At 35.8% G+C, this 13,031-nt stretch overlaps 1 protein-coding gene across 1 annotated transcript; it reads right to left on the reverse strand.

The window, feature by feature from the left end:
- Positions 1-344: 344 nt before the first annotated feature.
- Positions 345-8,985, reverse strand: rspo4 (R-spondin 4). The gene is made up of 5 exons (XM_035524110.2): positions 8,884-8,985; positions 5,979-6,170; positions 5,595-5,732; positions 4,861-5,058; positions 345-1,249 (listed from the first exon to the last, which is right to left on the reverse strand). Exons 1-5 carry the CDS (start codon positions 8,960-8,962, stop codon positions 1,149-1,151), a joined length of 708 nt encoding a protein of 235 aa, XP_035380003.2. The 5' UTR covers positions 8,963-8,985; the 3' UTR covers positions 345-1,148.
- Positions 8,986-13,031: the final 4,046 nt, after the last annotated feature.

A 13,031-nucleotide genomic window follows, 5' to 3' on the forward strand; every position in this document is an offset into this window, starting at 1 on the left:
TAGTAAGTTGATGACTTAACACCACAAGGCTCCCCAGTCATATAGCTAAGTTAATAATAACACTGAATAGAAAATCAGTCTTGCACTTGAACAAAATGATGAAAAATCTATGAAAATGTTATTACTTTTAACTGTGAGCAAGTTAATATTACAGTTCAGCTAATAATCACAATATAAAAGTTGTCCCTCCTGACAAAAGTGCCCCAAAACTGAACTACAGGATAAAACCTTTGACTGACTAATATTTTTTGATGGGGAAATATACAAGACACTGTTGGACTGAACAGTTAATGTGCTAATCACATGTCTTGATCCACCCGTAGTTTCCCAGTTTCAATTATAGACGACCGCTGCACTACACACTGTTTAACATATTTTATTCCTGGAACACACCTGACTCAGTTCATTACATTTTTTGTTACCCAAGCGCTGTGGCCCCCGAGGCTTAGGACACCCATAACTAATCTGTATTTGTTTAAAAATTCAGCAACTGAAGTTTAAATAATGAAGTTCACAGAACACAATTTTACATCATCATACATTTGTCTGCAGTAGCGCAAGTACACTGCTGAAGACGTAAAAGTAGAAGGAACAGATGTGGTAAGAAAATGGAGACCACAAAAGGAAAGAAACAGAGCGAGGCAGATCGAACAGAAATGGCAGCACAAATCAAAACCATAGACTGAAGTTGTTGGTTATCCATCAGTAGAAAATGTGCAGTATCACGGCTTTGAGTGTGTCTCCATCAATCTATTTTGCATTTAAATGAGTGTATTCTAATAAACAATACAGCAGTATTGGGTAGAACTTTGACCAATTTGTGATGCAAAGAACAAATACAGGATATCATGTGCCACATTATTGTAAACAAATGACAATATCAAAGTCTGGCATTGAAGAGCTTTCATTTCATTAACCTAAATAGTAATATAAATGAATACTGCTTAACAGTAGTAGGTGTGGAATGTTACATGGCTACATGGTGCTCAGAGCATCTTTCATATTTTCAAACAAAAAAATCTAGAAAAATCTTTGATATATATTAATATGAAAATATAGAAACGACATGAATGCTTTGCTTGGTAGCGGATTGTCTGTACAACTCTTCTGGTGCGCCATTGACCTCTGCTGCTCTTTATTTTGATCAATCAGTTTCCTCCTGGAGGTTCAAGAACAGTCGTGTTGTCCAAAAGCATCCACTGCTTCTGTGCTCTTCTCCGCTCCCCTCGCCGATCCTTTCTTTGTTTATCTGTAAGGTCAAAACAGTAGTTATGTAAGGGCAGGGCAGTCATTCCAGTCTGGTGAAAGTATGTAAGGCCATATGCATGCAGTAGCTCACAGTACTACCCAAGCCTCCAGTAGGTAGCTCATAGCTCTGAAAATAGATTTTACAGTATTTTAGTTAATCGAATATTTATTAGTTTTATTCACTATATTTTTATTCCTTTATTATGATTAACTCCTTCACTCTTTTTTTTTTAAATTCTATCTTAGAAACAAATATGTCTCATGCTATTACATTACTGGTTAGGAATTAAATTCCTCTACAGGCCTAAAGTGTGGGTTTATAGGAGTGTCATTGTGCATGTAATTTACATGCACTTAAGATTCATTGGCTATGATTCAGTTTTCTAATCCTGAGAAGTAAACCGTGAGCTCCTTCCAATGCTTCAAGTATGTTTATGTCTAGTTCAAATAACTTTTTTTAAGCCTAAATCAACAACAGAGGGGCTTGTGGGTGGTATGCACTATCTTGGGAAGGAACGCTTATAAAAAAAGGCATAGAAAAAAAAAGTGAAAGGGAAAGCGGAACAAATAGTGTACAGAAGTAGGCACATACAAATGTATAATTTTTGTCTTTGTCAAAATCCAAATCATAATGCTTGTTTGTCTGTCTTTCTTGGAGTCAAAAATGAGAGTAAGATAAAAATGAAATGCACAGTAATTATGTTCAAGGAAACAGGGAACAGGGCTTGTGGTCTGAAACCTGCCACCACTGCTAGCTAGGAATTGAATCACTTAATCTCTTTTTGACCCCCATGTCACCACACACACACACACACACACACACACACACACACACACACACACACACACACACACACACACACACACACACACACACACACACCTCTAGCCCTACGCATTCCATTTTTCCATGGCCTGGTATCTATTGCAATAAAGGATTTCTATGCCATTCTGCTCTTATTTAACAGTCTTAAAGGAGCCCCTTGAAGAGTACTGAGACCCATTATTTTATAACCATCTTCTGTTTTTCTCTCTGATTATTCTGACCACAAACTGAAGTGGTCTAAAATCCTCAGAGTTGCACATGTAACATGACTAAGGAGGAGGGGTTTTGCACATGTCATAAGGATGACTGCAGTACACTGAGCCACAATAACAGTGTCTGTTAATAAATTGAACAGTTTTTTCTATCATAATTGTCAGTGCGTTTAATCATCATTTCAATTGTACACGCAGCGCTAAACTAAAAACAGTCACACTAAACCTAAAAAGTGTATCATGCAAATATACAGTTCTCTGTTTTTTTAATTTGTAAGGATTATCCAAGATTTCCTCTCACTAAGGGCTAAAATTGGTTTAAGAGGGATCACCTTGGAATAGATCACATACACTAGTTTATTCATGTCAGAACAAAATGCTATATTTGCTACCCAACATCAGACTCCCTATAACAATAGGCATTTTTGACAGAGATCCTGCACATCTAGGTGTCAGTGCAGAGACTGAGAATTACCACCTCATCTGTGCTTGTGGACACTCAAACTAATGCATGTGAACACCCAGTACACAATGATTAAACAATAAATATAAGACATAAAGCTACTTATGATTATTTTCATTCATGTGTTTTAAGTGATCTATTAAAAATTCAGAAATAATTTTTGTCTCTACTTTGTTTGTGAAAGGCATGATGGATTAAATAAATTCAGATTTTTTTCTTTGCTTTGTTTTTTTAAATAATGGGGAACATACAGACTCAAAGCTGAGGATAAACACTGCAGCGAGTTTAATGTAAGGAATTTAAACATTGCATCCAAATTGTAAAAGCAATGTGGACATCATATCTAGTGGTTTGGAGGAGTTTAGCTAAAACCCTAAAACCACAAAGATGACATTATTACAAAACCTGCATCAATTTTTTCAATCATAGTGAAATCATGTTACCAGAATCCTGAGGTTAAGAGGGTGGTAAATGGAGCAAAATATTGTTTTATTGTTGTTGTTGTCATCCTTTTAATAATTTGTCCTTTTTGCTAGCATTTGAGATGCCAGGTCACCCCTGGATCATACACTGGTCATACTGCATCAGAGCTGGACATTCAGGGAGCTCCAGAGATGAGAGCAGTGCATCACCCCCCCCCCCCCCCCCCCACCGGTTTAGACCTAATTTAACAGTATTTTTTCTTTTTTTATGGAAAGGGATATGTCCATTACATATGCTTTTCATTTGTGTCATATGTTTCGGGCATCATAATTTCCTTACTTAAATTCATCATTTTAATCTTGTTAGCATAGCATGAATCTGGAGAAAGTTCCTGGAGAGCTTGTAAACAGAATGGCCTCCATTAGGGGTGTCAGAGCAAGGTTAATCTAAACATTTTTTTCTGCCTCCTTTCACCAAAAATAAATACCATGTTTGTATTCACATCACCACATGATATGACTCTAGATCAGAGCACATTTATATGCATGTGATGTTCAGTTCTTAATGAAGGCTACAGAAATGTTACCCCCTGCCACCACCCCTCAAACCAAATAAAAACCTTCTGAAAGGATCCATAGGTATAGTGTGCATAACTCAACTGTGTATGTAGAATAAAAGCTTTGCCTCTATGGCACAAAGCTTTCATACACTGTCCTTGAAATATTTAAGACCACCTAACAGCAACAGCGATGATCTGGGTCCTTGCACTTTAAGTTTTACCTCATCAACACCACTTTACTAGATCATACATCTCACTTACAGTGTGACACCTGACTAGTCATCATTTAAATTTACATGTGGGACTTGGCCAGACTGACTGACTATACAGAATCAAACAGACTGGTATGACCAAAAACCCAGAAACCAGTAAACACACACACACACACACACACAAATTCGAAACCAATATGTATCAAGTCCACTTTTATCAATAACTAACATGACAACTAGGGGAACTACATTCACTCCCTTCATCTGAAAGCAATAAACATTTGAAATTGAAGAGACACTGGGTAATCTATGAGCAGGCAGTGGAATGTCAGAGGATCCCTTCTGCCTCGGCATCACACATGGCTGCCATTAAGAGAGGCTGAGATGGCTGTTCCGAATGACGGCAAAGAGCAAAGATTATTCCTCCATTTTACTTAATGCCACTAGACATCTGATCTGCCAATGATGATGATAATTGGTCCAAACATATGATTTCCAGAGTAGAATCAAGTGGAGATTAAAAAAGCCTAGCTGCTAAAACAGAGGAAAAATCTCCAAATTTGAGAGAGGGAAAACAAAGCCATTTTGGCACTACAGCTTTTTAACATGTGAATCTTGTGTTTCATGTAATGTGCAGATCATGGTATATTGAGCAACTATGGGAGCTAAATGGGTAGGCGTGCTGGTGGTGCTTCTGTGACTTGTTAGAGTACTCAGACAGTGATTTACTAAATATCATAAGCAAAGCAGAATAAAGACCTAGCCGTCATATTGTTGAATGTCTCATTTCACAAGATCACTGCCTTCAAAGTTTGGTCGCATCTTGATTTCTTTGTAAGCATCATTATCTGAATCTAAACCAAATATTTATTCATAAAGCCCTGGATCAGTCTATTTAAAAAAGCAAGCCTTCTTACCTTTTGTACACTTCTTTTTCATACGGCACTTTCTTGTCTCACTCTGAGGGGGACATGATGCAGACAGCTCCCCTGGCAAGCTCCCTGACAGCACTTGGGTCCTATTCTGCCACCCCCACTTGACACCACAATTTAGGCCATTGTGGAGGCAAGGGCTCCACTCACCCCAGGAACCAACTGGACCATAAATACAACCCTCTGAAACATATTCAACATCATAAGCTCTTAGAGATCCACAGTACATCACACCCAGACTTCCAGAACAAAGATGCACTGAATAGGCCTTCAAAACCTTTTTAAAATGTAACTGCCATTTTAAATTATATATATATATATATATATATAATGTTAAAATTAGATTTTGAAGGTAAACACAACTCAACATCTGGGTTTTTTTGTTGTTCTTGTTTTTTTGTTTTTTTTTACTTTTTTCAGACTGATGGATATTTATAGCATGTGGCATTATAATTTACAGGACTCCTGTGTGTATGTTGTGTAGATTTGTGGTGTAGATTCTATCATTTAACACATAATGCCAATCTATTTAAAAATGGCACAGAATACCATTCTACCATGTGTTTTGTCTACCTGTACACACGGGAAACAATCTTGGCCCAATCCTTTCACATAACATCTGGAATGACAGGTCTCATTTACATGCTAATAGAACTTTAAATACATCTAATCATAAAGAACAAACAATTAACCAGGCACAACTGTAATAAATGGCTCACCAACACAGTCTGTAGAATGAGGAAATGTGCCATCAGGGCAACTGCTGAAACATTTGCCTTTGAAGAGCAAAAATCCTCCTTTGCACTTAGTGCAAAAGTCTTTGTCAAAGCACCTTTCACACTCTTGAGCTTTGCATTCTGGAAAACAAATATATTTACATCAATCAGTTACACTCAAGGGAACACAAGAGAGTGAACAGATTGTTTTTATAGCAGTCCTCTAGTCACAGGACCACAGGACTCTTTTTGGATAAAGGAGCAGAAAAAGAAGGTTGCTTTCTACATCTTTGAGCTGAGATAACCCAATAAAGTGTTTAAGATACATGCACATCCAACACAGCATGTGTGTGCATATATAACCAGGAACTTCCAGGACAAACGTACTTATGCAGCGGTTCGCATCTGTTCCTCGCAGGCCGAAGTGTCCAGTGGGGCAGGAATGGACACATAAGCCGTGATGGCTCATGCCATCTCTGTGCAAGTAGAGGAAGAGTCGCTCAGGGCAACGCAGACATCCATTTTCTTTTGAGCACTCCAGGCAGCTCTTGCAGTCCTGTTGCCAGTTCTCTTTGGTGACTAACACAAATGTGAATGCATCAATATCAGAGAACTGCAAGGGCAAAAAAAGACATCATAAAACCTTCGGCTCATGTGGAAATGCCACTGTACGGAATCTTCTCTTCTTCTATTGTTCCTTAACAATCAAATCTGATGGGATGAAGATGGCTATGCATATTCTTTTAGAAACAATATTCAGTCTTTTATACAGAAAGATGAGATTTTGTGGAGAGCACAATTCAAATAGCATGCAAAGAGCATCAGTCAAATGTAGCCTGATTATGGAAAGATCTGAAAGATTTTTTCTCTTACTATAGGACATATCTTTTTGAGCCACCACAGAATAACAATAATTGTCAGTGCAGGAATCTGTCCTAACAGTTCCTGCTGCTTCCTTCTTTTAATTCAAGTGATTATTCGTTTCCAGTTGGTAGTTTCCAAAAGACTACTATTTACTGAAGACTTTCAGTACTGGATTGTTAAAATTTTAATACTCCCCCAATGCTATCAAGCAATGTGCACATTCAGAACAGTCTAAGGCATACATCAAAATAGGAATGAGGATATTTCGAAGCAAAACTATCTTGTCCCATTACAATGCACACACGTTCTGGTTTAACTCGGTATGAAATACAATCCTTGACTATACATTTGTCACAAGAGACTTTAGCCATAAAAGCTTTATTCTCTCTCTCATGCACTGTCATGAAATGTGGTCTTATTGCACAGAGTTCATGCCTGTTTAAGTTTGGCTGAGCTCAGAGACATGAAGAGAGAAGACCTTTTTTGTGTCTTGTCTGGGTTTTCCATTAAAAAGGGTCAATGGGGAGAGCACAAAGAAACGCACATGTTACTGATCTCCATTCTCTCCTAGATAAGGGAAATAAAGAGAGACAAAACAGTCTGGGGCAAGTGCACCATGAGCCCAGTGTATTAAACATGTAATTGAATTGTAGGACAAAAAGCTGAGATGATGTATCAAAAAAAGATAACATGGTCTCTCCTTCTAATCATCACCCTTGTACTGGACTGAAAAAAGGACACTAGGCTTTAAGAAACCTAAATGCATTAACCCAGAGCTCCATTTTAGATCAGCTTTGAGTGGCAATATCTCTTCAAATCAAGTAGCATACAGGGATACACTCATGTTTTTCAGAAGACATCACGGACAAAGTCTAGGGATGATCCAGCAGCTCATTACATAAGCAGGTATGAGAGAAAAATACCTGGGAACAGTAAACAGTGACTAATCTCTGTGCAGTACAACTACCTGCTAATAACAGACAGTATTCACTCCCACATCATCTATATGTCCTTTATTTCTTTAGCACATTTTTCTTTAAAAACAAAACCTGGTTTACTTTAATGTAACCATCCAAATAACCCCCCAAACAGAAGCATAAAAGTCACTAAAGATGGTTCTTATAACTACACAGTTCATATGACATTATATACAATCCAATAGACAGTTCATATAAGGAAGAATTGCGTTATACAAGGATAATGCAAAATACAAGTTCGCGTGGGTTTAGCGCATTGTGGGACTACAAAGAATATACAATTTAAATTTTACTCAAAAATTGGACATCAAGATTGTGTGCGATATTACCATATTAGAATGATGTTTATCGGAATCCTTAACACTCGGGGAACACTGCTGTTTACAAAGTAAACTAATTCGCTATTGCAAATAACTTCATAAAAATCACATGGTAAAAAACTTAAAGATCTCTAAATCGCATTAGAAAAAGACAATTATAAATTATATAGGGAACATATGTGTGAGATAGACCTATTGTCTAGACGAAATCCGTAAACGTATTATTATTATTAATGATAATAATAACAACAACAATAATAATAATAATAATTCTAATAATAACAAGAATTATAATAATAATAATAATAATAATAATAATAATAATAATAATAATAATAATAATACACGCTTGCACATAAACTTGAGATGTATCTTAAACATCCTCACAAAATATTACTGACGTTTAATGGAAATTTCAATTTCACGAAAACGTTCACTTGGATAGTCTAAGTATCAAAATAAATGGAAAACGAAAGTCTGTTACACGGTAGCAATCTGGAACCTATAATATAGCGCTGTATAACGTCTGAAAGCTCTAATTAGCAGAAAGGCCCCCAGCGCTACGAATCCCGCTGTTACCGGGGGTGCAAGGTGAACAGTCTAAAGCCTAGCTGTCTGTGAACTTTGACTTTTGTATGTAACTAGTTTCAGCCGTTTTTCGTCTCTCAATTAAATGTTTCAGTAGCCAAAAAAGCAGCAAAACCACTTGCTAAAAATGTCCAGCTACATAACAAATCTTTGCGTTGTATAACTGTTCAGAAATTTAATGCGGACTGTTTGTTGTTGCTTGAGAAATAACGATAGTTGTTTAGGTTCTAAAATTCGACAGACTATAAATATTATTTAGAGAAATTAGTTTCGACAGGAGGTCATGCACCTACTATCGTCTAACCGGTTCAACAGTAGAAGCATTCAAAGAACCCTGTTAGACTACAGTACAGACCAATTATTTTAATCAACGAAAGGTTAAGAGAGATTTCGTATAACCTATCATGGCAAACTATTAAACATTTTTAGCATGTTTTATTTTACCATCTTGTCACAAAAATGTTTAATAAAAAGATCTAATTAGTTATTCATAAAATAGGTATTCATAAAATAACTAATTTAATTAATGAAACATATTCTTACCACTTCGTTTTCTTGCCGCTAACGTCAACATAAGTGTGTGACAAACAAGGTAAAATAGAGGAAAGAGCCGCAAATGCATCTGGGCGAACGACGACCGACTAGTAGCAGGTTCCGCGACATTTGAGCGCCTCACATTCTGACTGTTAAAAGCTGAGAGAAAAGAGGTGGGAAAGATAGAAGCCTTCCTCTCTCCCCCCCCTCACGAAAAACCATGGTTAACAGCCCCTTCAAAATTGCGAGATCCACTGGATGCCTTATCCACTTCACCTGATCATTTTTAACGCGTTTTTCTTACTGCTCATAATGAGGCTATTCTTTCTATGTAAACTGTCTTAAATTTCGAGTTGTGCTAATCGCGAAAAGCTTTCTGTGTCTCAACTTTTGACCTTTCTTGAAAAGCCATGATTTCTAGATTATTTTATCCCTCCATGTTTAGGCTAAGTCGTTTATAAGCCTATGTTTATTTTTTCAGAAGCAGTGAATTTTGCGAATATGTTGGTGGAAGATGTCAGCAAAGTATACATTTACCGTGGTCACTGTGCCCAGAATTGCACCTTTTTTCTTTTTATCCAGAAGGTTTGAGTTTAACCTTGGTTATTTGACTGAATAATGTTTAGGGTATTATTAAAGTTTTGAGAAAAGAAGATTATATATGAAAATCTTTATGGTGTCTACCATGTGAACATCTGCAGTCTTGTCAACACATAACAAATGATGAATGAATGATTGGTTGATTTACTTTATTGGACCATTTCATATTTTAAAATAAAACAGCATTCCCACACTTCATCAGACAAAGTATAATAAAATCAGAAAGAGTCAGGGATAACAAAAACTCCAAAGACTTATTTCCATTTTGGTACCATTTTGGTAAATAAACAAATTCAACAATAAGCAGCAGTTAAAACATAGCAAGCATTACATCATAATACAAATCACTGTGCCTATCAATACAACCATGTAAAATTAACAATTAAATTCATCAGCATCATTTAAAGTAAACATTTTAAAACTAGCTATTAACTGTAACATCTACCCCTGTATAAAATAATTTTTAAGATACTGTGGAACAGCTCCATGTACAATCTTATAAACATTGTATAACTCTATCAGAACAAATCTATACTGAACCTTTAACCATCCAATCATTTTATAAGGATACAATTCCAGGTGAAATCCCATAAAAATATTTAAAATAACCCTAATTATTTTGTTTTGCAATGTTTGAAGCCTATTTTAAATGTACTTGTGTGTCTATCACCCTCCTGACATGTAACTAACATACATCTTAAATAAGTAGCTTACAGCACAATGCCCCAAACAAACACATTAAGTCCTGTAATTTTTTAAATATCCTTGTACCAAACAAACTGATTCTGTTTTCCCCAAATGAAGTGACAACCCATTATTTGACATCCACCTACTAACTTTCAAAATGTCTTCACTCAGTGTATATTCTACCATACTCTTCTCTATGGGAAAACAAAATTGCAAAATCATCTGCATACAGACAAAGGTTTTATGAATATACAGATTTTAAATAATTGATATACAAAAGTAAAAATGGACCCAAAATGCTTCCTTGGGGAACCCCAAAACTAATAAAGCTAGGCAAAGCTAGAGTACCTCCTACATCCACCTGTTGTTTCCTTCCTTTCAAATATGAAGCACCCCATTTTACAGCAATATCATTAAAACTATTAGCTTTTATCTGAGTTAACAAACTATCATGGTCAATGAAATCAAAAGCCTTCTGCAAATCCAGCATTACCATGCCACAGAAATTCCCTTTATCTATCTCACACATGAAAAAAAGTTAAAGAAAGTAAACATGTATCTGTAGAGACCTTCTAAAACCAGAATGAAATTTAAAAAAAAAGATTTTGACCAGTCAAACAAAAATCTATATGTTCAAAGATAATTTTTATATTATCTTTGATAAGATCCTCAAAATAGATACAGGCCAATATTGTCCTTCATTTAGTTTACTACCCTTTTTTTATAAAGAAGAATCACCCTTGCATCTTTGAAGGTGATTTTGGAAAATAGCCATATTGAACTGACAAGTTTATAATATGCATAATGTATGGGAAAATTACCTCTGCAGCACTTCTTAAAAGTCTAGAATATTGCTGGAATATGGTCAAGAACGGATGCTTTATAAGAAGTCTCTCAAACACCACTGTCTAAAAGAAAACTATATATTGTAACCCTTTGTTGTTTAAAATAGTCACAGACCTAACTCTCCCCAGACAGCCCAGTCTGACCAGGCAGCTGATATAAAACATTTACTTAACCTGTCACTTATTTTTTTTATCTGATATAACCTTATCTTCAAACTCTAAGCGAATATTACTAATTTTAGTTCTCAGCCGTTTACTATAATAAAACTGTTTAAGGGTTTTCCATAGTTTGCTAGTATCCTTCCTATATTCTGTTATCTCTTCTATGAATTAAACCTTTTTATTTCTGTCATTTAATCTATAGACCTCATTCCTTTGTTTTTGAAATCTGCCCAGCTCTCATTATCCTTATTTTTCATGTAAATTGAATACAGTTGATTTCCCTGAGGGGATCAATTAAGTTGTAACTTAACTGTCTATTCCTCTTTTTAATTACACATGCAGAAGATAGAATAAGAATTAGACACAGAAAAAGTAGAGGGGTAAAATGACAATCAAACATTTGATGTAAAACAACTTTATTGTCTATAACATTGGCAGTAAATTTCTGCCTCTTCATAAAAAATGCAAGATATTTGACATACATATCAACACATAAACGTGTTAAGAGCTTGGACTTGTGTTGTGTAATAGAAGAAGTGATGTCCTCAGCCTGGAAGTTGGTGTTGGTATTTCAGAACACATTATTAAGCAATTAAAAATACAATACAATTTCATTATTTTCTCTCTCTTGTTATAGAATATTCTAAAGATGTTTTTAATCATTAAAGCATGTGGAACTTTAGATAAATAAATAAATAAATGCATACAATTGTCTACTAAATGTGCTGGTGTATTAAAACCTCGTGTTATGAGGCCTAAGAACAGTCCTTTTTAGTTAGGCATATTTATTTTGAAAATTTACCAGTTTATTTATTTACAGGGTGATTTTTATATAACCTATAAAGGTTATAATTATAACCTATATCAGTACATAATATAGACTTATCAAAGAGTACATCAGAAAACAACTGGAATACTGTTTTAGGTTTCAGAGCCCGTATTTCCAGAGTATCTCAGAAAAAAAATGTTGATCTAGAATCAGATTTCTCTCTTGTTTATACAAACCTCTATCTGATTTGGAAATGACCCCCAAAGCTATGATTTTTGTGAACCCAGCTCCATGTTAAAATCATTCTTGAGGATATTTTAAAACACATGATTATATTATAATGATATTATTAAAGTCCTATAATTAATTTGAGAATAATTAACCTTTTGCTATAGACTTGTGAACAGAAGACGTATTTGCTCTCTTTAATAGCACCACCAATCTTGATTTACACAGTAAAATCCAAAGAAATATGTTCATTAATTATCTTTGAGTTTTAGTTGAAACTAGAAACAGGGGGAATCCCACAAAAAACCCAAGGAGCATAAGGCAACTGAAAGAATATCAAAGTTTAGTGACAAGGTGTATTATCAAGGTTGGTCAGCTTGTCTATCTGTGCTATAGACCTTTTAGATAGAAATAAGATCCAAGATTCCTGGGGTCCTACAGTCTACAGGTTGGTGGAGATTCAGGGCACTACACATGCTGTTGAGCCTGTAGAAGGTGGGCCTGTTAAGAGGGTACATAGGGTAGATTTGCATCCTTGTGTAAACCCGGTTGCTGTGCCTGAGAATAAATTGAGTCTCAAACCTAATATCCAGTGTGTAGAAGAGTCTCTCTGCCTGAAGAGACTGTGTCTGTGTCGGACCTGTCTGGGACTGAATGTTTGGTACTTGGAACAGTACATTATCCCAAGCTGGGAGAAAGAGAAGAGTTAAACATGGAACCTACTGCATTTGGAGATGCATATGTAGAGTGTGGGTCAGAACCTTCTCAGTCTAATCAGGCTGCAGCTGACTGTGCAGATCCACTAAATGTAGAGTGTGTAATTCTGAGCCTGTATCAGAACCCCCTGGGTCTGATCAATTTAATGG

The sequence above is a fragment of the Electrophorus electricus genome, chromosome 7 (assembly GCF_041902795.1).
Source record: "Electrophorus electricus isolate QZ-2024a chromosome 7, ASM4190279v1, whole genome shotgun sequence".
NCBI classification, from domain to species: Eukaryota; Metazoa; Chordata; class Actinopteri; order Gymnotiformes; family Gymnotidae; genus Electrophorus; species Electrophorus electricus.